The sequence below is a fragment of the Coccomyxa subellipsoidea genome (genome assembly GCF_000258705.1).
Source record: "Coccomyxa subellipsoidea C-169, whole genome shotgun sequence".
NCBI classification, from domain to species: domain Eukaryota; kingdom Viridiplantae; phylum Chlorophyta; class Trebouxiophyceae; family Coccomyxaceae; genus Coccomyxa; species Coccomyxa subellipsoidea.
The window spans coordinates 3,319,189-3,341,212 of NW_005178041.1; the positions used below are offsets into that span (position 1 = coordinate 3,319,189).

General features: G+C 50.4%; 6 protein-coding genes across 6 annotated transcripts; 2 read left to right on the forward strand and 4 right to left on the reverse strand.

Moving 5' to 3' along the window:
- Positions 1–907: 907 nt before the first annotated feature.
- On the forward strand, positions 908–2,400 carry COCSUDRAFT_7527 (Aph-1; the record flags this gene model as incomplete). The annotated part of the gene is made up of 6 exons (XM_005651394.1): positions 908–1,005; positions 1,101–1,150; positions 1,283–1,385; positions 1,591–1,728; positions 1,936–2,140; positions 2,299–2,400. Coding segments are annotated over 6 exons (696 nt in total), but the record flags the coding sequence as incomplete, so codon positions are not given.
- A 2,964-nt stretch (positions 2,401–5,364) lies between these two features.
- COCSUDRAFT_52493 (hypothetical protein) lies at positions 5,365–7,351 on the reverse strand. The gene is made up of 6 exons (XM_005651395.1): positions 7,014–7,351; positions 6,626–6,803; positions 6,392–6,503; positions 6,073–6,279; positions 5,882–5,961; positions 5,365–5,767 (listed from the first exon to the last, which is right to left on the reverse strand). Exons 1-6 carry the CDS (start codon positions 7,183–7,185, stop codon positions 5,506–5,508), a joined length of 1,011 nt encoding a protein of 336 aa, XP_005651452.1. The 5' UTR covers positions 7,186–7,351; the 3' UTR covers positions 5,365–5,505.
- A 163-nt stretch (positions 7,352–7,514) lies between these two features.
- Positions 7,515–10,054, reverse strand: COCSUDRAFT_21970 (Brix-domain-containing protein). The gene is made up of 5 exons (XM_005651396.1): positions 9,779–10,054; positions 9,340–9,584; positions 9,004–9,147; positions 8,628–8,768; positions 7,515–8,288 (listed from the first exon to the last, which is right to left on the reverse strand). The coding sequence occupies exons 1-5, from the start codon at positions 9,888–9,890 to the stop codon at positions 8,037–8,039; spliced, it is 894 nt and encodes a 297-aa protein (XP_005651453.1). The 5' UTR covers positions 9,891–10,054; the 3' UTR covers positions 7,515–8,036.
- Positions 10,055–11,022: 968 nt separating this feature from the next.
- Positions 11,023–11,527, reverse strand: COCSUDRAFT_12278 (Molybdopterin converting factor, subunit 1; the record flags this gene model as incomplete). The annotated part of the gene is made up of 3 exons (XM_005651397.1): positions 11,023–11,129; positions 11,249–11,314; positions 11,449–11,527. The coding sequence occupies 3 exons, from the start codon at positions 11,525–11,527 to the stop codon at positions 11,023–11,025; spliced, it is 252 nt and encodes an 83-aa protein (XP_005651454.1).
- Positions 11,528–12,094: 567 nt separating this feature from the next.
- COCSUDRAFT_27312 (hypothetical protein) lies at positions 12,095–14,993 on the forward strand (the record flags this gene model as incomplete). Its single annotated transcript, XM_005651398.1, has 7 exons — positions 12,095–12,202; positions 12,294–12,391; positions 12,501–12,798; positions 13,045–13,238; positions 13,639–13,835; positions 14,117–14,304; positions 14,605–14,993. 7 exons carry the CDS (start codon positions 12,095–12,097, stop codon positions 14,833–14,835), a joined length of 1,314 nt encoding a protein of 437 aa, XP_005651455.1. The 3' UTR covers positions 14,836–14,993.
- A 1,314-nt stretch (positions 14,994–16,307) lies between these two features.
- On the reverse strand, positions 16,308–19,608 carry COCSUDRAFT_39868 (phosphoglycerate kinase; the record flags this gene model as incomplete). Its single annotated transcript, XM_005651399.1, has 10 exons — positions 16,308–16,493; positions 16,881–17,048; positions 17,278–17,436; positions 17,747–17,966; positions 18,205–18,338; positions 18,459–18,581; positions 18,739–18,807; positions 18,919–18,987; positions 19,200–19,277; positions 19,390–19,608. 10 exons carry the CDS (start codon positions 19,606–19,608, stop codon positions 16,308–16,310), a joined length of 1,425 nt encoding a protein of 474 aa, XP_005651456.1.
- Between the last annotated feature and the right edge of the window lie 2,416 nt (positions 19,609–22,024).

The window sequence follows — 22,024 nt, forward strand, 5'->3', positions numbered from 1 at the left end:
ATACGTCCTTGAGTTGCCAACTGCGGTGGAGATTTGTTTATCTCTGCGATCTGAAGCCATGTAGAGGGGGTCTGGACAACACACCAACTATCAGTGACACCCTGCATAGCGTCCTCATCCCAAGGGCACTGACTATGTACATTTTGAAATTGTAAAATTTGAAGATAGAACCGTCAATATGTGACTTAAGATGTTAATGCTTTCATTTTCTGTCCGGCTGGACCGGAAAGCCAAGTCTCACCGTACAGCGCATCGTAAGCTCGAGATGGTGGCATGATCCTTGGGAATAAAAGGAATCACTTAATACCCCGTATGAATGAACTTATTGGATGGAAATCCTCGGGCTCGCCGTGCCGAAGCCCGAACAGCACCAGCTAAAAATAGCAGCCTTGGAAAAGTGAGGTGAGCTGAGTCATTGCATGTTGGCAGATCCAACGTCTTTCTCTGCGCAGACATTCTGTCCAAAAATACATAAATCGCAATTAATATTAGCAGATGGAAGGAAATCATCAGGGTCATCTCGACTTCGAAGTTCTGCAAAAAATTAGTTCCAATCTGCCACATAGCTGATCAAGCGTTAGTGTAGTATTGGGGAGACTGAAGTACCTGTTAATGCTTATTTCACTCGCTATCATATATCGTATTTGTTCTGCTTCATTTGAGATCAGCATCAGAAGGATCTTGTGGTCTCTGTCTCTCAACAGTCTGGAGATCAAGTGTTCACTCTGACACGGAAGCAGCTGTTCCTAGAAATCATAGATCGGCAATAAAGTATCATAAGCGGCACATTGGGCTGTGTATTTTCGTGCCTGTCTCTCACACAAGCAAGGTCCCAACCCGAGACGATGTAGCTCTGCTGACTGAGGACCTGAAAAGAGTTCAGCTTTCCGGCATGGGTTTCGCTGGGTTTCTGGGCTGCGCCCTAATAGCTGGCGGCCCAGGCCTTGCCATCTTCTGGACTTTTCTGAGGCGCAAGGCTTTCCTGGTGCTTCTCATTCTGGCCTGGTAGGGACTCCCTCGTTTGTTTGTTCCTGGCTGCCAACAGCAGAAGTCGTTAATGCCCTAGCTATTGTGATGACCTTCTGAAAACTTTCTCGTAGCGCATTTGGATGGCTGGTGGGGCTTCTTCTCACATCAATGCTCTTCCGAGGTTGGTCCTTTCCCTTGTTCACACAACTGACGGCATTGTAATCATCTGCAAGCTTAATCCTAATTGCTGTGCACCATGTTTGACTTGCAAAACGGTTTTCGCTGGTCGCTCAGAGCAGATTTGGTGTTGCAGGATTTGTGCCCTTGGAAAACCACACTGGGGCGCTGGCAGCTGCACTGCTGGTTGGTGTGGCTGTCCAGGAGGCCATGAGGCTCGGCTGCTGGCAGCTGCACAGGTGGGACCGCCAGGCCTTTCCCTGCACCTCACATGCGCGCATCATGCGGAAACCTGTTTCCCCCACTGACACGTCATTATTGTCACCGTGAGGAAAGATGCAACCCAACGGCATTCATCCGAGTTCACTCAGCCTTAATGCATGCTTGACAAGAACACATGAAAAGAGTTTATCATTATCAAGGTTGGTCTCCTGATATGTGCAGGAAGCTGGTGGTGGCACTTGGCCAAGTGGCTGAGAAGATGGAGGGGGCAGGGAGGATCACAAGGGAGGATGAGCAGCTGCTGGCGTTGGCTCAGGGATGGGCTCACGGCGCCACACACTCCCTGTTCTTCTACTACAGGTCTTGCCTCTGGCATGCTGCCCTGCAGAGCCATCTTGTCACTGTGCTTGGTCACCTTGTATAAGTTATACTGGTACAAGGACACGCTTGATGCACACAGGTCCCTCATCCCGCACATGAATGCAATGGGTACAGCTTGATCATTGAATGCAAGCTTCAACAACAATTCATTGAGGCTGATACAGGGAAATGTGCTGTTCTGCACAGTTGGCTACCACTATTCCTGGGGAAGGGGACGTTCTACCTGGATGAGTGCCCACAGATGTCGTACTTCCTGGCTGGCGCACTGTTAACCTTGGCGTTCAACCTCTTGCACACCTTCTCAATGGTGATAGCTTTTGATGGGCTGAGGGAGGGAAAGAGGGAACGCTGGGCTGCTGTGCCCATTGCCCATTTAGGCGCAGCCCTGTTGGTAAGCCAGCTGATTACCCTTCTCAGCAACGTTCCAGATTGCGTGGAGACTCTCTGCATGTTTGTGTCTCCTTGTCAGCTTTGCAATATTGTTGGGAAAATGATGAGCACGGCCTGGGGAGGCAAGGGAAGCTATCGAGTAATCTTCTGTGCTTGCAGACACTTGTCAACCTGAGGCCCAACGGCTGCTTGGGGAGCGTACCCCTGCTGCTGCTCCTAGGCTTGGGTTCTGCGGTGGCAGCCGGCTACATTTGCTGGCAGAATGCAGCGGCGGGGCCGGCGCAAGCCAGCCATGCTCCCCTACCCACAATGCCTTCTGAAGGGCATTAGGTCATCTTGACATTTGGCAGGAGTGGATGAAAGGCATTCTGAGTCCATGAGCACTCAGTGACTTAACAACAAACGGAAGCCTGTAGATTTTGCTTGATGTATTGTGGCTTGAAAGGCACGCTATTTGTGGAAGCCTGAGATTGTTTTTGCATCAATTGGGCCTCACGTGCATTTCGTAGGATGCACTGACATGAGAGATATATATAAGATATGTAAATATATATATATATGAGGTGCCTTTTGAAAAGGTGCAGCTGATGAAATGCGATCTGCTGTGGGACGCACACATGATGTTTCAAAAGACTGTTTCCACATTTTAGGACACATGCAAGGGCTTCACTTAGGCTCATTTCAGACTTCTCCAGTCAACAAGCTTTCTCAATGGAACAATCTGGCACGCACACTGTTGACATTGTTATGATAATTGCCATGTCCTTGCGTAAGACAAGCACCCACATGCTGCTCAGCGCATGCAGTTGCATCAATTTTCACTCCACAACAAATCGGATCCGCTTCGGGCTGTCAAACATTTCAGCAGTCAGCAGCTGCTCTGTCGCAAAATTAGCGGGGAGGTCCGTCAGGAGGTTTGTGAAAAATGTCCAGAATGCATCCATCCCTTTGAGTACCCTGTGGCCAGTCATACCCCTTTAGTGGAAATATTGGGACCTGTTTTGCAGAAGTCAATGAACCCAAGGACAACATCTGCTCAATGAACCAACAAGCAGGAATTCCTGACTACATCCTTGTGCAAGTTCTATCTAGCTGATCAGCTCATGAGATGTCGGCTATGGACAACAGTGCAGTTACCTGCACGTCAGGACATATGTACCCTCCTGCTTGCCCGTGCAATAGTACGCCACGCCACCCACATTCAGGTCGGTCACGAACTGCACACCAGGACGTGCATGTCAAGGCTGTAAACAGATGATGAGCTTTGATATCTGGTTGGTACATTTAGGAAGGCCTGCAGTACCTGGCAGAACGGGTAGTGGATGTCATGCGCGAAGAGAAGCCACTCAGCCTCGCCCTGCCGTATTCCCTGCCATCCCAGCCTCTTCTTGAGCTCCACGCCCACAACAGCGCCCAACAAAGGGGTGTTATGGTACAAACGCGGGGCAATCATCTCGTCATTTTTAGCGCTGACCCGAAACTTCATCCCAGCAAACTGCTGCGAGACCATCTGTAGCACAAACACATCTACTGATGGTGCCAAGATGGCAACATATTGCATTGTCAAGAGCAGGAAATTGGAAAAGGCACCAAGTTGATTGTTCAAGCAGCATATATGCTATATAGTCAGAGTGCACTGCGATGGACATGCCTTGTCTTTTACGTCATGTGACTCCAATTGCGCATCCCCGCATTTTTGGGGGATGTGCTTCTTGATTTCTTCAAAATACATCGGACGCTGCGCTGGTTCAGTCAGGTTGATATCCCTGCAATCATAGAGCACAACTGAGACTTTGTGAAGACAACTGACTAGGTCATGGGACAGAGAAAGGGTCATGGGACATGAGGTTGCCCCCAAAAATATGACCCCAAAACTTACCAAGTATCAAGTGTGCCTGGTGCCGGTTCTGGCCTATTCAGGAGTTCATCGATGGTGGGATCAGACGACGTTGACAACAGAATCACTCTACTGGCTTTCTTGAGGAGCTGTAGGTCAAAGACATTGATGTTGGAGGCGTGGCGTGTCACACCGGAGACTGTGCCTTGCTCCTTTGGGGCTGCATCAGACAGAAAGGACTTAGGTCCTCATGATCAGGCAGGCGTCAAAACCAGGCAGAAGCTGCCCTGCTTATAAATCATCTTATAGGGCCGATTAAGCTTTGTCACTCGCTCATCGATCATCACTGCACAATGAGCAGTGTTGAGGAAGCAAAAAAACGAGGCCCACCAGTAAGGATTTGGTAAGTGTGAAAGCTACGCAGCACCTCCACGAGTTCAAGTTCTTGGCAAAAAAAACTCCCTTGATGCTGATTTAATACGGCAAGCAATCGTGTCCTCTCTTGGATGTCGTTCTCCGTTGCTGAGCGTATAAGTTGCTCAGCTTTGCTTTTGGAGATAGGCATCCTGCACAACTGAAGCCAACCATTTCACATACCACTGTGGAAATGGCAACAGCATGAAAACCCCAAGCACATCAGTTAATCGCCACCTGCCTTTCAACGTCCTCGGGAGATCAGACAGCCGCTGTGTAGCGGCTCCAAATTTCTTCGATGATTGCCAATCAAAACTATAGACCTATATGCTCGTCACAATTGGATCATCTCGAGTGTTCTTGGGACCTCAGCTTTGTAATGGATGGACTCAGTGCGCTCGGTCATGACAATCATGCAGGCGCCTCCAGGTATACGGAGATCAAGTTTGGAGAACTACGGATTTGTGAGTCCGTAAAATTTGCAGGGAGCAGGGAGGGTATTGGGAATTAGAATCTTTCATTGGCAGATGTGAATGAAAGGCTGTAGATGTTCAGAAACACATTGGCTTTGCATGCATACACTGATCTCTTCCAGGCTTGTTGCCGGATGTCTTTGCGGCCCATTGCAGCTGCAGAGAGCCACGCATGCGGTGTTCTCAGGATTGACTGGGCTGCACTGGGATGGTGGAAGATGCCATGGGGGCGTTTGGGTGTATGCGCCTAGCTAATGGCAGAAGGATTTTGCGCCTTCCACATGAAGGCTTCAAAGGTGGCAACCATGACAAGAATTTTTAGCCTCTCTGGTTGAGCAGCTTCTTCAGTACTTTAATGAAGATTTCTGGAAGTTGATATTGACGAATAATTTGCAGGTATCATATGATAAAGCAGACCATGCCACAGACCACATGATACATGCATCATACGGAAGGATTAGAAGGATGCCAAAATGCGCGGATTTCAGATCCTAACAAGCCCCAGACGTGTATGTAAATCATGATGCTCGCAATCCTGGTCATTTGCACACTGCAACTGCTAAGTTGCCGCATGTTGTAAGCAGCTGAAATTAACACGCTTCACACGAATCGTTCCATCGCTGGGATAAACTGCAGCCATGCTCAGGCATGCCCAGCCGACCCAGCTAACTCATCAAAATTTTGCAGATCACTCATGTTTGCAACATCATCCCAATTGTTATAATAAGCAACTAGCTGGCGCAGAAACTCAGAGCGGCTGCCTCCGTCCTCCCACTTGAATCTGTATCGCTTGGGCTGCTCCAGCTCAGCCGCTGTAGCAACCTCATCATCAGCCAAGAGGGAAGGTAGGCTCTCCAGCATAGTTGTGTAGAACTTCCAGAAGCTATCCATGCCCTTGATAACCCTGTCACCATGCAGTCCTGTCAGGGTGTCATTTTCAGGGTGCATCAAGGCAGGAAAAGCGTCAGGCCTGTGCAAGGTTACAATGCTCAGCAACACCTTCACACCATGCACACACCTGCAGGTCATAACGTCACAGCTGGACTGCTTTGCTGAGCAGTAACAGGCTATGCCGCCGCTCCTGAAATCAGTCGCGAACTGCACAGAACAAAGCGAACATAATGACAACGTCAAATCGTGACCTGTTGGCAGGAATGTAACAACAAGATGTAAGTGATGCGAGGAAATCTCCCGCTGATAGGCTTTTACCTGACAGAAAGGGAAGCAGGCATTGTTCGCAAATAACAACCACTGTGCTTGAGCCTGTCGAACTTCCTGCCAACTCAGCTGCTCCTTCACAAGAAGGCCTGCCAAAGCGCCGTTTTCCGGCGAATTGTAGAATCGCCGCGGGACAATGAGAACATCATTGCTGGCACACACAGCAAAGTCCATGCCGTCAAAGGCATTCTGTGTCACCTGCAAGGCCAAGTAGTAACATCGGTAATGAACCTCATGCTTGACACCAGCTGCAGTTTAAATGCAGCTGGTGTATTTTTAAGTTAGCTTAAGTTGGCTTTTTAAGACTTACCCTGTTCCTTGCGTCAAGAGCATGCAGTTTAAATCTGCTGCAGGCCGCAGGTATCCGCCGTTGAAGGACATCAACATACTTCCTCCTCTCAAGATCTATGCGAGGACGGTCCCTGCCCATTAGCATTGATTGATGGGGCTCATCTGCATTGATTGGAGGGGCTCATCTCCTTCTTGAGTTGCAGACTGCAAAAACCTGGTGCATGCTCACTTATGGCAAAAGAAGTGACCTTACCACCCAGTGGGTGTCTCCCTTGTGTGCTCAGAAACCATGAACAGTTGCTCAGGCGATGGATCCTCAACATTATACTGGACAATGACCTTTGCAGCTTGAATCAAGAGGTCTAATGCCCTGGTACTTATTGTGGAAGCATCTCGTATCTCAGCTTCTCCTGTCCCACTCTCAACTTCACCTGCAGCACCGTGTCGGTCCTTACCCTCAAAGGCAATTTCGGTGCTGGAGAGTTCTGGAGGGATGCAAACTTTAACTTCAAGTCCCCTTCCAACTTTCATGGAATATTGAGGACGAGAGGAGCATGCAAAGCAAGCAGATCACACGAGCACCTTGAAGGAAAAGTCTTGTGGCGGAACAAATACAATTCAGATAGCGAGATTGGTCTTGCCTTGTTCAAGATCCTGCTGGATTTGCCGTAACACAGGCACAAATTCATGCTCCTCCAAGCTTAACCACGCAGTGTCTTGGTTAAGGACGGCAAGCAACTTCGCCCTTTCTTGTAGATCATCGTGAGTGGCCTCCCGCACCAAGCGCAGGAATGTCACCTCATCAACAGGCATGCAGCAAACGAAAGAATCTGTGCAATCTTTGCTGTATCACCGGTGGAAGGACAACAAATAGCTCAAGTTGCGCAGCTTAAAACCTTAACGCAGGCAGTTTTGACCTTTCGCAAACAAAGCAGGGAAATAAACCTTCCAAGTGTGGATGAAATTAAAAGTAATTATTACTTAGACATGGCTTCTATCGATACGAGAATACCGAAGGAAACAGCCGTGTGGAGATCTCCACACTCAATCGGTTAGTCATTAGTCATCAATTCCCAGGATTTATGCATGATGGAGATTTCGTGTGGAGTGGAATGTGCAGGCCTCTGAGACAAGAGCAGTGAAGGTGGCCAAAATCCAAGTGAAGTGCAAATAGGGAGCATTTGCCCCTTACAGCAGCTGTGTATTTATTCAGTGAAGACGCCGCGCCGCGACCGGCGATCGGTCTTTAGAACCGTTCTGTGACATAGAATCTGTGTACACGTGTGACACCCTGCTGTACTTGGAGGGTGGGCGTGATTACTATACTACTTGTGAAATGGCTGCACTGGGCGTGGCTAGGGTCGGCTGTGCCGCAGTTCATTGGGAATGCCAAGAAATCTCAGTTTGTATACGTATAATTGCTCGTCACCCGACAGATGTCAGGGGCACTTCTGCATGCATGCGACACATGTATGAATTGAGGCACAAATGCCACTGGGCAGACTGGACGAAAATGCGACACTGGAGACCATGGGCCGGCAGGTGCAAACTGGATCTTAAAATCTGATCCTTGAAAGCTACAATTTCAATGCTCAGGTCAGCATTGTCAGCGGCAGATATATCACGGTCTACCACAACATGCAGGAACCCAATGTAAACCATCGTCACTCCTCCTCTGGCTCTTCTGCGAGCTTGGCCTTTTTGGCGCTGCGTGTGTATGCGCGCAGCACCCACTCGTTCTCTGCATGCTGCTGGTCCAGTGTACCCAGCCGGATCTGGTATATCTTCAGCTCAAACCTCGGCCCGCACTCTGTGAGGACCACTGACTTTGCGCCGCGCGGCATCTCGTATGTGTGGTGCCTGAAGGAGATGTAGTCTGCCTGGTTCACCAAGCTGATCACCCTCTTGCTGTCATCCTGCGCAAAGCCAACCCTGTCAGCCTCACAGCTCCCAACGAAGCATAAAGATCATCGTTTCATCCTGCCGGCACCGTGATCAGCCTCTTGCTGTCATCATGCACAGCGTGAATCCTTGTGAGCGGCACAGCTACGCTCCAGAGCATGCTGCATTAGTACAGAATCGAATAAATCTGCTGGCACAGTGATCAGTCTCTTCTGCATGCTTCCACTGCATGACAGCCTTAGCAACAGCACAGGCGGTCAAGCAGCTAGAGCAGCTCTGCAGCACTGAGGCGGTGCCGGCATTGTTGGGAATAGCGTCAAGGCATGCAAGCAAAAGCAAGGGGCAGGGTGCACCTTCGGGCAGGGGAAGAGGTATTTGAGAATGTTGCCCACTCGCTCCCCCAGGCGCGAGGAGAAATTGTTGATGATGAGGTGCGGGCAGGCCTCTGAGATGGTCCCCACCTTCTTCTTCTCACCAATGTCATGCCGCAAAACCTGCGCACCAATGAGGTGATCTGCTTAGTATTCCTGACACACTGTGCCTGAAACGATTAAGCCTGACACGCAATGAAGTCTTCAGAGAAACTTGTACTGCCTCCGCTGGACATCCATGCATAGATTCTTTCTCAAATCCGTGACCACTTATGCATGCGACATGACCTCACGTGAAGAGAGCATTTCGAACAGTGCACTTGCTGAGAAAATACACTGCATGGGGCATTGTACTTACTGTATTGTACACGCCGAAGAAAGCTGTAGGCCCGTAGGGCAGATGGCACACAACCATGCCATTGGGCTCTCCTCGATGCTCATGGACCACCACAATGTCTGTGAAGTCATGGCTCCTGCAGGTCTCCACTAACTCGCTGATGATCTGTGCAGGCGCAGTGCATCGTAGTCAGGCAATGGCTTAAAGAACTTCCCCCCGAGAGAGCTTCCAGGAAGACAGCGGTGGTCGCGATTCCTTCCACCTTCTGCCAAGAGGCTCTGGGCCTGAAGATAGTCTAGCAAAATTAAGAGGACTTGGTGATTAGACTTGATCAATCCCAGGTCGGAGCAGATTTACCTGGCCTCCACGATTGATGCGCTGGGCATTGGGGAAGACCAGTTTGAGCTCCTTAGCAAACTGGGTGAGGCGGCTGCTGGGATCTCTGGAGGTGGTGATGAGGATCTTGGGGTCACGCTCCCCGGCATGTGCATACTCATCGTCGATGTGAGTGCGCGGCACTGCTGTGTTGTCATCCTCAAGCTCCACTTGCCGCCTGAGGGTCTGCTCCTCTTTCCTCAGCTCGTTGGGGATGGGCTTGCCCTCTGTGAAGGCAAAAGCTTTGGCATTAGAGTTTTGTACACAGAAAGTTCGTCAGGCAAAACTTGAACTTGTATCAGCTAGGCTGGAGCACGCCCCATGTCTTGTAGTTATAATAGAACAGGATGAAGATGTGTCAACACTGTCATAAAATCGATGCCCAAAGAATGTCTAATGGATTCAATTTATACAGACAAACCTTCAAGGGCTGTTCTGATCTTCCGCTTTCTTTCGTACTCGTCTCTCTCCTTTCCCTCTAGACTCTTCCTGTAGAGATACTCGCGGCGCAGACGTGCATTTCGTCTGATCATGCCAAAAATTAGATGTATCCCTTTTTATATCGCTGCAATGGTCAGATGTGCGAGAATGTCTGTGCAACACAATAGATCAACTGTGCAGCTGCACACTCTGACCCTCAGCGTCAGGCCAACGGACGATCGTGCTATTTCAGACAATTTCAAATTGAATGACCTCGATTTAGTAGCTTACAAATCTGCTCCACGAATGCAGCACAATTGAAAGCCGTCTGCGTTTTCCGCTATATCGACCCCATGTCGGAGGGGAATTGACGCTTTGGAGAGAATTTCATGCAGAATGTCTCCATTGCACTGGGTGAGAGACCAGAGAACGAGGAGGCATGCGTCAATTCTTTCGAGCTGTGAAGGCTGCTCACAGCTGGGATGAGAGCAGATGGCGCCACCATGCCGCGCCACTGTCAGCGCTGCACACAGATATTAATTTGTACCAAGAGCCAATTCTCGGTACCGGTGGCGGTGCCGCACGGCAGTGGCGGCCACCGCCGTGGCAATGCGCCACTTTGGCCGTGTCAGATACAGGCTGACTAGATGGCCCTGGGACAACATTGGGTCCTTGATGATGATACTGTCTGGCTGCCCAACAAATACTTACTTGTTAATCATCTTTTCACATGCTTTATCCGCTAGAATGTAAAGTACGTCCTGTAGACAAGCTGCAGTCAAAGGCTGTCAAGATTCACCCCTTGTTGGACTCGCCAGATCCAAGCAAGGCCCAACCAAGAGGCTAGATAACGCCAGTACAAGGCAGTTGCATACTCCCCATTGCCACAGTCTGAGGTCTGTCATGATATTGCCGCCGCAGTCATGCGGCATGCGCGCCCCGCCAGGTCTCCCCACAACGATCCAGTGCAGCGTTACAATGCCTTAGTACTGGGCAATGCAGGCTTCTTGTGTAGCACCAATGCCGTCCTCAACTCAAAGCCAGCTACCTGCACATGATCTTCTGCACTTGCCACCTTCTCTGATGTCTGCACCACCTGCCCAGTGCCCCGTAGTGAATGAAGGGATTGCTGACCAATGTCAGAGCTCGCTTCTTGGAAGGACTTGCTCGTCGAGATCATGGGACTGGATGGTGCTCACATGATTCCTCAACAGATACGCCCTCCTGCTGGATGCCCGAAGGGAGTCAGCCTCCACTGATTGGTGGGATGAGGGCGACCTCATCTCCGTCCTTCAGGGGCTTGACACTGTCGCTGTCTACATACTCCTGGTTGAGGGCCAGGACACACCTCCCTGCAGGAGAGGCAAGAGGCATTACATGAAGCGACAGCCATCCTTCCAGATAACATCTGAATGATACAAGTCTGACTGCCGCGAGGGATGCTTGGCATGACAAGTGATTGGGCTCGCACCTTCTATCTCACTGAGGCCTGGAAACTTCTTCAGTACCGCTTGCAGGGCATCTTGGGTGGAAGCACCTGGTTTAACACAGGACAATCTTGAAAGTTCACACATGCAACACATTCTCGCCTGAGCACCCTTCTATTTGTGTGGAGCCACTCAGAGATGCTCTGCAAAATAATGAACAGATATATGGGAAGCTTTCCCGTACCGTCTGCCAATTCAACATCATATGTATCTGTGCCTGCTAGCTCACGACTTCTAGCAAAAAACAAGAAAGAAATCTTCATCCTGACATTCGTGATCGCATCGTAATAAAGAGAAAAGATAACACTTCTGAGAGACCGAATGACCGGAACGCTGAGGTGCTTCCGACTTCCTAGCTGCGGTGATCTGGTGATCTGGTGGTCTTACGGTGATGAAGCATTGGCAACCTGGTTCTACAAGCCTATTTAAATCAACACTGAGACAACTGTTCGCCCTAGATGCACCTAGATGTCGTTGGTGCTCTGTTTCAAAGGCAAAGTCCACATTTCCAAGGAATCTGCTCACGTGGACCCCACGCTGGAGCATGACAAGGCACAATCACTTGCTTTGTGTTGTCCTCAATTAGAATGAAGTTTCTAGGAGAACTGCTTTTCCTTGGAGACGTGCATTGTCGTTGTTTTCTAAGCAAACAGTTCAAACTTGGCTAAGCAGGCCTTGTCTTATTGCCATCATCCTAAAGCCTGCCATTGCGCATTGAGATATTGCGGCGGAAAGTACTAGCTAATCCAACAGGAAATATTTGATCTATCATCATCGCAGGATCTTCAACACCAGAATTTTCGGCCTAGCGGTGCAGCTTCTCAAAGCTCATGACTGATGCTGGGACTATTCTGGCGTCCGGCATTTCGTATTTGGACGTCGTGATTATATTTAGCGTTTTTGTCTACGTCCTTAATACTTACCTGGACTTCAGACAGGTAACTCATGAAACTGCTGCTTTCTCTGCTTCTTTGAGACTTTCTCTTTATGGCCTCCACAATCAGTCACCATCTGACTTTGCTCCTGCAGTTTGGGGCGATCTCAAAGCCAGCTCCTCCAGCGCCTTTGAGAGAATCCTACCCGCCAGCTGAGTACAGGAAGACACAGGAGTATCAACTAGACAAGTGGTGCGCTCCCACTGTACATCCACCAAGTCTCTGAAGCCTGTGGATTGCCATGCACTATCGTGTGCCGATCCTCACTATTTATCTTGCTAACTCATTTGCCGTGTGCCAGGTACTTTGGCTTCTTCAGCGGCATTTTCAATCATGTGCTTGAGCTGACCCTGCTCTGCACCTACTACCTGCCGTGGCTATGGGGCAAGTCGGAGACTGTGACCCAGCACTTGGCAAAACGGACTGGCTGGTTCAGCAGCAGCGAGATCCCCATCACCATCATGTTCTTCCTGCTGGACAGCGCAAAGGACACCCTCATTAGCCTGCCCTTCAGCCTGTACCACACCTTTGTCCTGGAGCAGCACCATGGCTTCAACAAGCAGACCCTCAGGCTGTTTGTGTTGGACTTTATCAAATCGGTGCGCCCACACCTGATTGCTCGGCCCCTTGCTCGAATGCTTTGCTGATGATACATGCTTCTTGACATTGTAAAAGGACAGTCTGGCCTGCCTGCAACCTCTGCAAGTGTCTGAACATCCCTGTTGTGGCATGATTACACGCCACTTGCATGCATGACATCACAGCATGCTAATCTGCGCTGAGGTGTCTTGTCAATGATTGAAAATAGACGCTGGACTGAAATGGCGCATGTGCAACATCCGCAGATCCTGCTGGGTTCGGTGCTCGGGCCCCCGGTTGTTGCCGGCTTCACATGGATCCTGCAGCGCACGAGCGCCTACATGCCGCTGTACCTGTGGGCCTTCTTCTTCGGCCTCCAGATCTTCTTCATGACCATCTACCCGGTCTTCATCGCCCCCCTGTTCAACAAGTTCTCTCCCCTTGAGAAGGGCACCCTCAGGTGCGCTGCTGCTGCTGCTGCTGCTGCAAGCCACCAAACACCTGCTGCAATTCAAGTAAATCCATTGAGTTTATCCATCCGTCAAGGCCGTGCACGTCAATATTTGGCTCTTGATTTCAAATTGCAACAAGACGGCAGCGATGCATGGCAGAATGAGGACATACACAGTTGCCCACATACAGTATTCTAGTGATGTGCAAGCTGTGCTCTAGCCCGCGTAAGATTTGAATTTATTGTTGCTTGTGTAGACCCGTGCAGGACATGTGCACATCGTGCACTGACCCCTGCACTGACCTGTGCTTTATCGATGCTTGTGTAAAACCCTGCACATCTTGTGCTTGACCTTGATCACCCCTCTGGAATTTGCCTATTGATTTGCATGTAATAATATTCACTGCAGGACGGCGATAGAGGAGCTGGCCGGGTCACTGCAATTCCCGCTCACCAAGCTGTTTGTGGTGGACGGGTCCACGCGCAGCGCGCACAGCAACGCCTACATGTACGGCTTCTTCAAGAACAAGCGCATCGTCCTCTACGACACCCTCATCGAACAGTGCAGCGAGGACCAAGTCGTGGCCGTCCTCGCACATGAACTGGGTGCGGCCCTTTGTCCATCATATGAGTGTATGTCCCCATAATATGCAGATTTATCTGAGTACTCGGTACATCTGCTGCCCATTGGTGCCTTCTTCGACCTTTTTCAGACTGGTGGCTGGAGGTGTGAGTGCAGAGGCTGGCATGCATCAAGCCTGGTATTACATGGATGACAAGACTTGATGCAAGCCTGCTGTACAAAGTGTGCCTGCCAGTGAAGGGTGTACTTGCAGTTCAGCCCAAGGCGGAGGGTAATGGTGTGTTTGTTGGATGCATGCATGCAGGGCACTGGAAGCTGGGCCACACGCTGAAGAACCTGATCCTGACCCAGATGCAGATGCTGTGCACATTTGCACTCTTCTCCCTGGTGAAGGAGTCCACAGGGCTCTTCACCTCCTTTGGCTTTGTCAACCAGCAGCCTGCATTCATCGCTTACACCCTCTTCAGCATCATTTCTGCCCCCGTCAACGAGGTAGGCTACAAATCTGTGGAAGCTTTTGCCATTTCTAGCTCGTTGAAGCGGATCAGGGTGGGGTCAATGTGCTCAGGCATTTCTTAAATCCCCGTAAACATTGACAAGGGGCGTGTCTGATATCTGATCCAACAACCGTGGTTTTTTTTGTTCTTTCCCTTTTCTGCCGTTTAGATGCATTGAAATTTCAATGTGCATGAATGCTCCCTGTCCCTACTGTTATTATATGGAGGGATTCAAAAATGTGCTCTGCAGCAGTTACCATTGGTGACTTGCCAGTTCTACCTGCTATTGTCACAGGTGGTGGGCCTGCTGAGCAACATCCTCAGCCGGAGGTTTGAGTTCCAGGCGGACGCGTTCGCGGTGTCCCTCGGAAAAGCAGAGGAGCTCAAACAGGCGCTGAAGATCCTGGATGCCAAGAACCGCAGCGCTGTGAATGTGGACCCCCTCTACAGCGCTTACCACCACAGCCACCCTCCTCTGGTGGAGCGGCTTACAGCTGTTGATGCAGCCACCAAGAAGGGGGAGTGAGGGGGAGATGCTTTGACAAGGTCACTTGCCGAGCTGACTTCTCAGTGAGGACCAGTTACTTCACTACATAACCCAGGAGAGAATGCGTGCATGAAATTTGGTGCAAGCGCCAACGTAGAGAGGAAGGGGTGCCTCGCTGTGTAAACAGGAGTGTATTGAAAATATAAACATCCCCTGGTGTCACCTCAATGATCTTAGTGAAACATCTGGGTACACTCATAAGAGTAGCTATTCATGATGCCTTTCTTGAGCTAGGTGAGGAGAGGATCTATGTTGAGCTCAAGGTAATCATGATCAATGAGAGGATGGATCCTGAGGTTCACAGCATTGAGAATGATGTTGTCAGGGCAATGTCGGTTTCTGCAATGCACGTGCATTGTGTGTACCTGCGTAGCATTGATGGCGGCGACAAGGGTCCACAACTATTCCATATTACAGTCGTGACTCCTCAGCACGTGCGCTGTAGAATGTTGTGGGGTAATCCAAGGAGAACCAATGATTACCAAGTATGCCAAAGGTCACCACAGGCACCCCCTGAAGGTGCAATATCGAGAGATCCAAATACTTTTTCACGGTTCTTACATCCCCTCGTGGTATGCCATGTGGCACATTGTTTCATTTCCTATTTGAATGCCTTTCATCACCATGAAGTTCTTAGCTAATGAGTCGAAATCTCGCTGTGCTCATTTGCTCCGCTCTGGCTGTCTATCTGGCACAGATTCTGCACAGGGAAGGAAGCTTTCATGCATTCCCGCTCAGCAGCACAAGCAAATACCTGAACCTATCGCAAAAGGACTGTTCTATCACAGCGCACAATTGCTTCAAATATGGATATGCTCCCTCCTACGCGACACGATTGTCAGCGCATCCAAAATTGGGAACAAAATAATAGCTATACTCTTCTTGAGCCACTCCCCTAGTGGTTTCTGGTACCTGAACGTTCCTCAAAATTGTCTTCGGCAATGAATGCCTGACTAACCTCTGCTGCATACAGCTGCACCTACATTCCTCACAAATTTGTCCTACCCTGGTCTGATTAATGCTGCTCTCTTGCACCCTTAATTGCAGCGACACCTAAGGATTGCACATACTTATTTTCTCAGGAAGGCCAGACACTGCAAGCTTGAGCGAGTGCCCGCTATCAATGCCAAGCATGTGAGGTTCAAAATGGACTGGCTGCAAGAAATGCTGCCAGGTACAAAACAGCGCGGAACACACAAATCACACATCTTAACACCTGTCCATATAGCCTAATGCTATTTGCAAAACCTGACCGAATCTTTTTCACTGAACAGTAGAGGAGAGATCAGCATTGGCCCATGCTGCAGTGTGCTGGGCAATTCCAAAACCCAGTGGCACAGTAATATCTCAGTACTGCCTACATCCAAAATTGGTTTGCCCACCTAAGAAAGTGGTGGTGCTTGCTGCCTCCGCGAATCTACATACAGGGCTGCTGCTAAAGCCATCTGGATCTACAATCCGGCCAGCTGGGGGCGAGAAGAGGTACGCGGCAGACGGGACCCCTTGACGGAGCCCTCGTTCGCGAGAGCGGCCTCCAGGGAATTGCCAGAAGTGTCGCGGTGCAGGAGCGCTCCCAAGAAGCTGTACATGGCGTTGCAGGACACGTGGTACATGTACTGGCCCACCAGGAGTGCCGCCTGCATGCACGCGTCATAGCTTCAATGCCAGCTTCCTTGCAATGATAGCAGATGACAACGTCCTCACAAAAGACGAGCTCCTCTCAATTAGAACAGGTGAGAATGCAAACATGACAAACCAGCCCCTTCCAAAAAAAGCGAGAATGCACTCAGGCAATTCAGTGCAAGCGCCAGGGTAAGAAGGGGATGTCACAGGATTGCAGGACCGGATGCACGTCCACACAGCTGCTGCCATGCACTTTCCCGTTGTTGCATCAGGTCTTTAAGCGCACAGATTGATTCGCCATTATTGCGCAAGCTTCTGGACCTCCAAGCCAAAGGACAGTTCGAACAGACTAAGGCCATGTGACAGGAAGAAGGGCGTGGGCATATTATGTGGTGGCGCACCGGCACATCGGGGCAGGGGGTGAGCGCGGCGACGCCCGGCAGGGTGCGGCCCTCGATAAGCTCCAGGGAGGCGCCGCCGCCGGTGGAGATGTGGGACATGCGGTGCGCGGCGCCGGCCTTCTCCACAGCGCACACCGAATCACCGCCTCCGATAATCGTGGTGCAGCCCTGTTGCATGCAATACCAGCACGTCTGACATGTGGGGGCCATCATGTGAATCTCAAATTCAAGCAATTAGGCACCCAGGGACATGCTCATAGCTACCCAGATAGGCTGGCAGCAGAAGGGGACAAATTTGCTGTCACCTGCTAAAATTTGGCAGACACAATGGAACACCCCATACATGCAGTAGTTGTCCTGCTTCACAAGAAGCCAATTGAAAGGGAACTTTGCGCACCCGGGGCGTCAGATCGGCGAGGGTGTGGGCGATGGCCATCGTGCCAGCGGCAAACTTGTCAAATTCGAAGACACCCATAGGCCCGTTCCACAGCACCGTCTTGCAGCCCTCCAGCGCACCCTTGAACGCCTCCACGCTGGCCGGGCCAATGTCCAGACCCTGCACAAGAAAATTTCTCTTGTCCCTTTGTTTTCAGCTCGATTTGTTGAGCGCACAGCCGTGCCAAAGGATGCTGTTGCGGTCTTTGGATGTGTGTCATCATTACATGCAGATCACATGCATGCAAACGGATGAACTTTGGATTCCAACTTTTCCCCATAAGAGGAGATGAGGCTCCTGCTTCATGGAAGGCAGCAGCAGCAACAGAGAGGCATGCAGTAAACAGTGAGCAGGACATGCATGCATCAAAGATGTAAACTAGATTGTCTGACTGTCTACATGATCTCCAACGGACAGGACACAAGCGCACCATCCAGCGGTCGGGGATGGCGTCAACGGACACGACGCGCGCGGCCGCGTCAGGAGAGAAGCTGTCAGCGACAATGACGTCAGTCGGCAGCAGCAGCTGCACGCCATGCGCGCGCGCGTGCTCCTCCAGCTGCCGAGCGACTTCCAACTTGTCGGTCTCCACCAGGGATGCCCCCACAGACAGGCCCCGCGCCGCCAGGAATGTGAACACCATGCCTCCCCTGAGCAAATGGGACATGCATGCATGAGTTTCCAGGCCCCAGACATGCAATTCTTAGGAGGCATTGGACCCCATATATCCATTTTAGTGCCCAAATATTTGGGTCATGCACTTCAGCATTCACAGGTCTTGCTGCATCACTTGTATGGTGACCGCTTGCATGCAGGCATGCATCAGGCTGTATTGCACTGGCATGTTGATGGCTTGGAAAGGCGTCCTATACAGAAATGAGCGCATACCCGATCAGGAGCCTGTCGCATTTGGTCATGAGGGACTCCAGCACGCTGATCTTGCTTGACACCTTGGAGCCTCCCACAATGGCTGCAAACGGGCGGGTGGGTGCGCTGATTGCCTTGCACAGGAAGTCAAGCTCCTGCGCATGTGAGGCAAAACCAAGTAAAAACCTTGCTTCCTTTCATGGTTAAATACCCAGCGCCTCGCACTCGGGACACATATGACTGCATGCAGACCGTTTGAAGCATGCTGTTCGGACCTTCTTCATGAGAATTCCAGCCACTGCAGGCTTCAGAAAATTCGCGACGCCTGCCGTGGATGCATGGGCACGATGCGCGCAACCAAAGGCATCATTGACATAGATGTCAGCGGGCGCAGCCAGCTGCACCGATGGACATAGAACACAATCAGCAACAGAATGGCAAGCATGCTGCATCCAAGCCACCTTTCTGCATGCATGACAATCGCTCGCATTGTTCATGGTGATTCCAGATATCCATAGTACTACATGCATATGTACCATGAACAAGTGATCTCACCTGCTGTGCAAAGGAGGGATCATTCTTGCATTCCCCACTGTGGAAGCGGGTGTTCTCAAGGAGCAGCACCTGCGAAGCAGATCAATATTCACATCTCAATCACTATATAAAATGGTATGCAATTCGCAAGAATAGAGGACATTCTGATGAATTGCTGTGAAGGAGAGGAATGCCACCCACCTCCCCTTCCTTCAGAGCAGCGACCTTCTGTGCAACATCAGGGCCAATGCAGTCGTTAGCCAGCTGCACCTGCACTTTATTCACGCACTCTATCAAACATGTACAGACTTCCTACTAGAACTTCAGTGATGTAACTGCCCATGCCAACTCAGCAAGCGTGTTCCTGCAGGGAACCTGAGTCGTTTCTCTGGGAATACCAGAAATTGTTCATTTCTGTGGCATCCTAGGAAATAATAAATTTCTGCTAATAGGGGCAGTTCCGAGGGATCGAGCAGGCCCACCTGCTGGTGCAGAAGCGCGGCAAGCCTTGGAGCGATTAGGGACAGTCGCAGCTTGTCATCTACCCCCTTGGGACGACCCTGCAGACATCAATAACGTCAATACTGTTTAAAGGAGGTTGGAAACAGCAAGTAGGAAGGAGGCAACGACGAGCGTGTTGGAGCACGGTGACAAGGCACGGGGTCCACTTACGAGGTGGCTGGCCAACAGGACCTTGGCGCCATGCTTGATCAGGAAGGAGATCGACGGAAGCGACTCTCTGAGACGCGTGTCATCGGTTATGTGTCCTTCACCGTCCAGCGGCACGTTGAAGTCAGCGCGCAGGAGCACAACAGCAGATCGAAGCTGCTTGGCGCTCAGGTCGGTCAGGCACAGCGTGGGGCACCCCGTGGCTTGCGACACCTCGTCCATCGCTTTCCTTAGACTGTTCTGTGGTCCCAAATCACTCTTATGCCTGCACTTCTGTCCGCAATTTTGGAAACCGCTGGTGTCAACGTGGAAAGGACGAGCTGATGTGGGCAGTGACTCGGACATGTTAATTCATTCCCCTGTAACACGTGGAATGGGAGGGGATATGATATCCAGGGTTGTGCGCTTCCCACTGTGCACGTTTATCTAGGGGCTGTCCCTGACCTTAGTGCTTGCCAACAGTTTTTGTACTCAGCAGCAGTGCCCTCACCATCCCATCTGTCTGACAAAATCACCCATGCATGCCAGTAATCCATGATCTGATAAATCTGGATTCTTAACGGTTCACAACCTCTGACTTCTGCAGGACATCATGATGATGTTCACAGGAGTTCTTGTATCCTACAGACATACCATAATCTCGGGGAACAGGTGGTGGACCCAGCCCATCCATCGGCCACGCCCCAGTCTGATCCAGCAGGTCTAGCTGTCTTTGTATGATCCCCAAGGAAATTTCGGCATGCGCTGCTGCTTGTTCTTGTAGATTTGCGAGTGCACGCCTCTGGGATGGGCTCAATCTCCGGATTGACACGAAGACCTGCAGCAAGCAGATTGTCAGATGTTGCATCGGAACAAATGTTGTATCCCACAAATCAGCCTGGCTGGGCAATTAAACATATAACGAGCACAGTGGAACAGCAACAGAACAGCAACATGCAATAACCATTCGACCTTGAGCTAGTGAGGCACCCTAACCATACTATCTTCAAGCTTGATTTTGGGACAGATCAAATAAAGTGGAACATCTTACAGCTGCCAGGATTACTCCTCACCTTGTAGGCCTTCACCCTCTCCTTTGAAACTTTTCCTGCTGCTTTGACATGTAGGCCTACACTCCCTCCTTTTGATTCCTTCCTGCTGCTTTGACCTGTATCAGGACAAAGAAGGCTAAGCACATAAGCATGTGAAAGTGATGGCAGCTGCACCCACAAGAGCATGATAGAGCTTCACATGCAAGCAGTGGAGATGCTACATACACGTGGCGCCAATAATGCAGTACCTCCAATCTATGCAAGGAGACAAGTTCAATAGCTCATTTCAAGACCCACATAGGCTCACCAGATCTGACAAGTTTTGGTCGATCTTCAGCAACGTCACACCCTCCTTCAGTGGCCTGTTCTTCAAATGGTAGCAAAGCCAACGAATGATGGAACGAACTTCAAAGCCCTCAGGCTGCACCAGAAGTGCATCTGGGAGAAACCTGCAGCACATAAGCCGACATTGACGAAATTTCTGAAGGTCAGCGATCAGCGGCAAAAGGTCAGTTGCGAGCAAAAGTACCTGGGCAAATGATGGGCACAACCAGCAAAAATACATCAGGCAATATATTTGGCGTGAATAAATAGAATGCCAAGCCCGAGAAGTACGAGAGTACTTTGCACCCTGAGCTTGGGGAAGCATGGGCCGGGTTTCCAAAAGAGCAACGCATTGAAAAACCTTACCAAGCTGGTGGCATTGTGCATATCCTTTTCGGAGATCCTGTATGTCAATGTATGGTACGCCTGCTTGGCATGCAGCAGCCTCGTAGTCCACCTCATCGCCGCAAAGCAGGACAACACGCTTGCTCTCTGTCTCCGAGCCTGCGGCTAAAGATGCTGTGGAGTCATGCTGAAGTTTGACCACAGAGACTTCCGGAGTAGTCGGCGCATCCTTCCACCGCTTCGAGGCTGCAAAAGCAGGACCCGTAGTCAACCTCAGCAAATCTTCACCCAAGCCCGAGGAACGGACCAGCCACAAACAGATGCGGCACCGGAGAGAGTTTTACGAACATTAATCCCTGGAATAGTGAACAATTATGAGGGCCACCACCACATTTGTACCTTGTGAACCACTTCCTGGTCACGCCTTATGCCCACCGACAAGTGGTCGTAGAACACAGCAGCTGACATTCTCCCCTTAATCAAGCCTGAAAAGCGGCGAACGAAGTGGTGCAATGTGAAGTAGACATCCAACAGAAGATGCTTACTCGTACGTCATCTATTTACGTCAACCCCTTGGGTTAGGTTGGGGTGGAAGGGGAGATGATATCCAGGGTTCTGCAGGCCAAACTTCAGTTACAGCAGGAGAGACATCACTGTGTTTGCTGTAGACCTGCAGGGTAGATCAATAGAAAGGGGATCCTTTGTCATGACAGTACTGCAACTGTGCATCGACCCACTAAGGCTCAGGTGGAATGGGAGCAGTGCTTGGCGGGATCACCAACGCAGTGCACACCCAATCAGAGTATTTTGTGCCGCATCCATTAAGTACTTTTAATACTTAAACAAGAGTGTATTGCCACACTATAAATCTGCTGTGTTTAAAAGGACATTAGACACACCGATCATAATCGCAGAAAGCAATGATGAGCATTTGCCTA

Bases quoted from the DNA above. Each gene is read 5' to 3' on its own strand.
- COCSUDRAFT_21970 (XM_005651396.1), bottom strand. From the start codon at position 9,890: ATGATCAGACGAAATGCACGTCTGCGCCGCGAGTATCTCTACAGGAAG. The intron at 8,769-9,003 runs GTAAGTACAATG...ATTGGTGCGCAG, and splicing joins TCTTCGGCGTGTACAATACA to GTTTTGCGGCATGACATTGG. The intron at 8,289-8,627 runs GTGCACCCTGCC...GGCTTTGCGCAG, and splicing joins ACCTCTTCCCCTGCCCGAAG to GATGACAGCAAGAGGGTGAT.
- COCSUDRAFT_52493 (XM_005651395.1), bottom strand. From the start codon at position 7,185: ATGCCTGTTGATGAGGTGACATTCCTGCGCTTGGTGCGGGAGGCCACT. The intron at 6,504-6,625 runs GTAAGGTCACTT...GCTAATGGGCAG, and splicing joins AGGGAGACACCCACTGGGTG to GGACCGTCCTCGCATAGATC. The intron at 6,280-6,391 runs GTAAGTCTTAAA...TTGGCCTTGCAG, and splicing joins CTCTTGACGCAAGGAACAGG to GTGACACAGAATGCCTTTGA.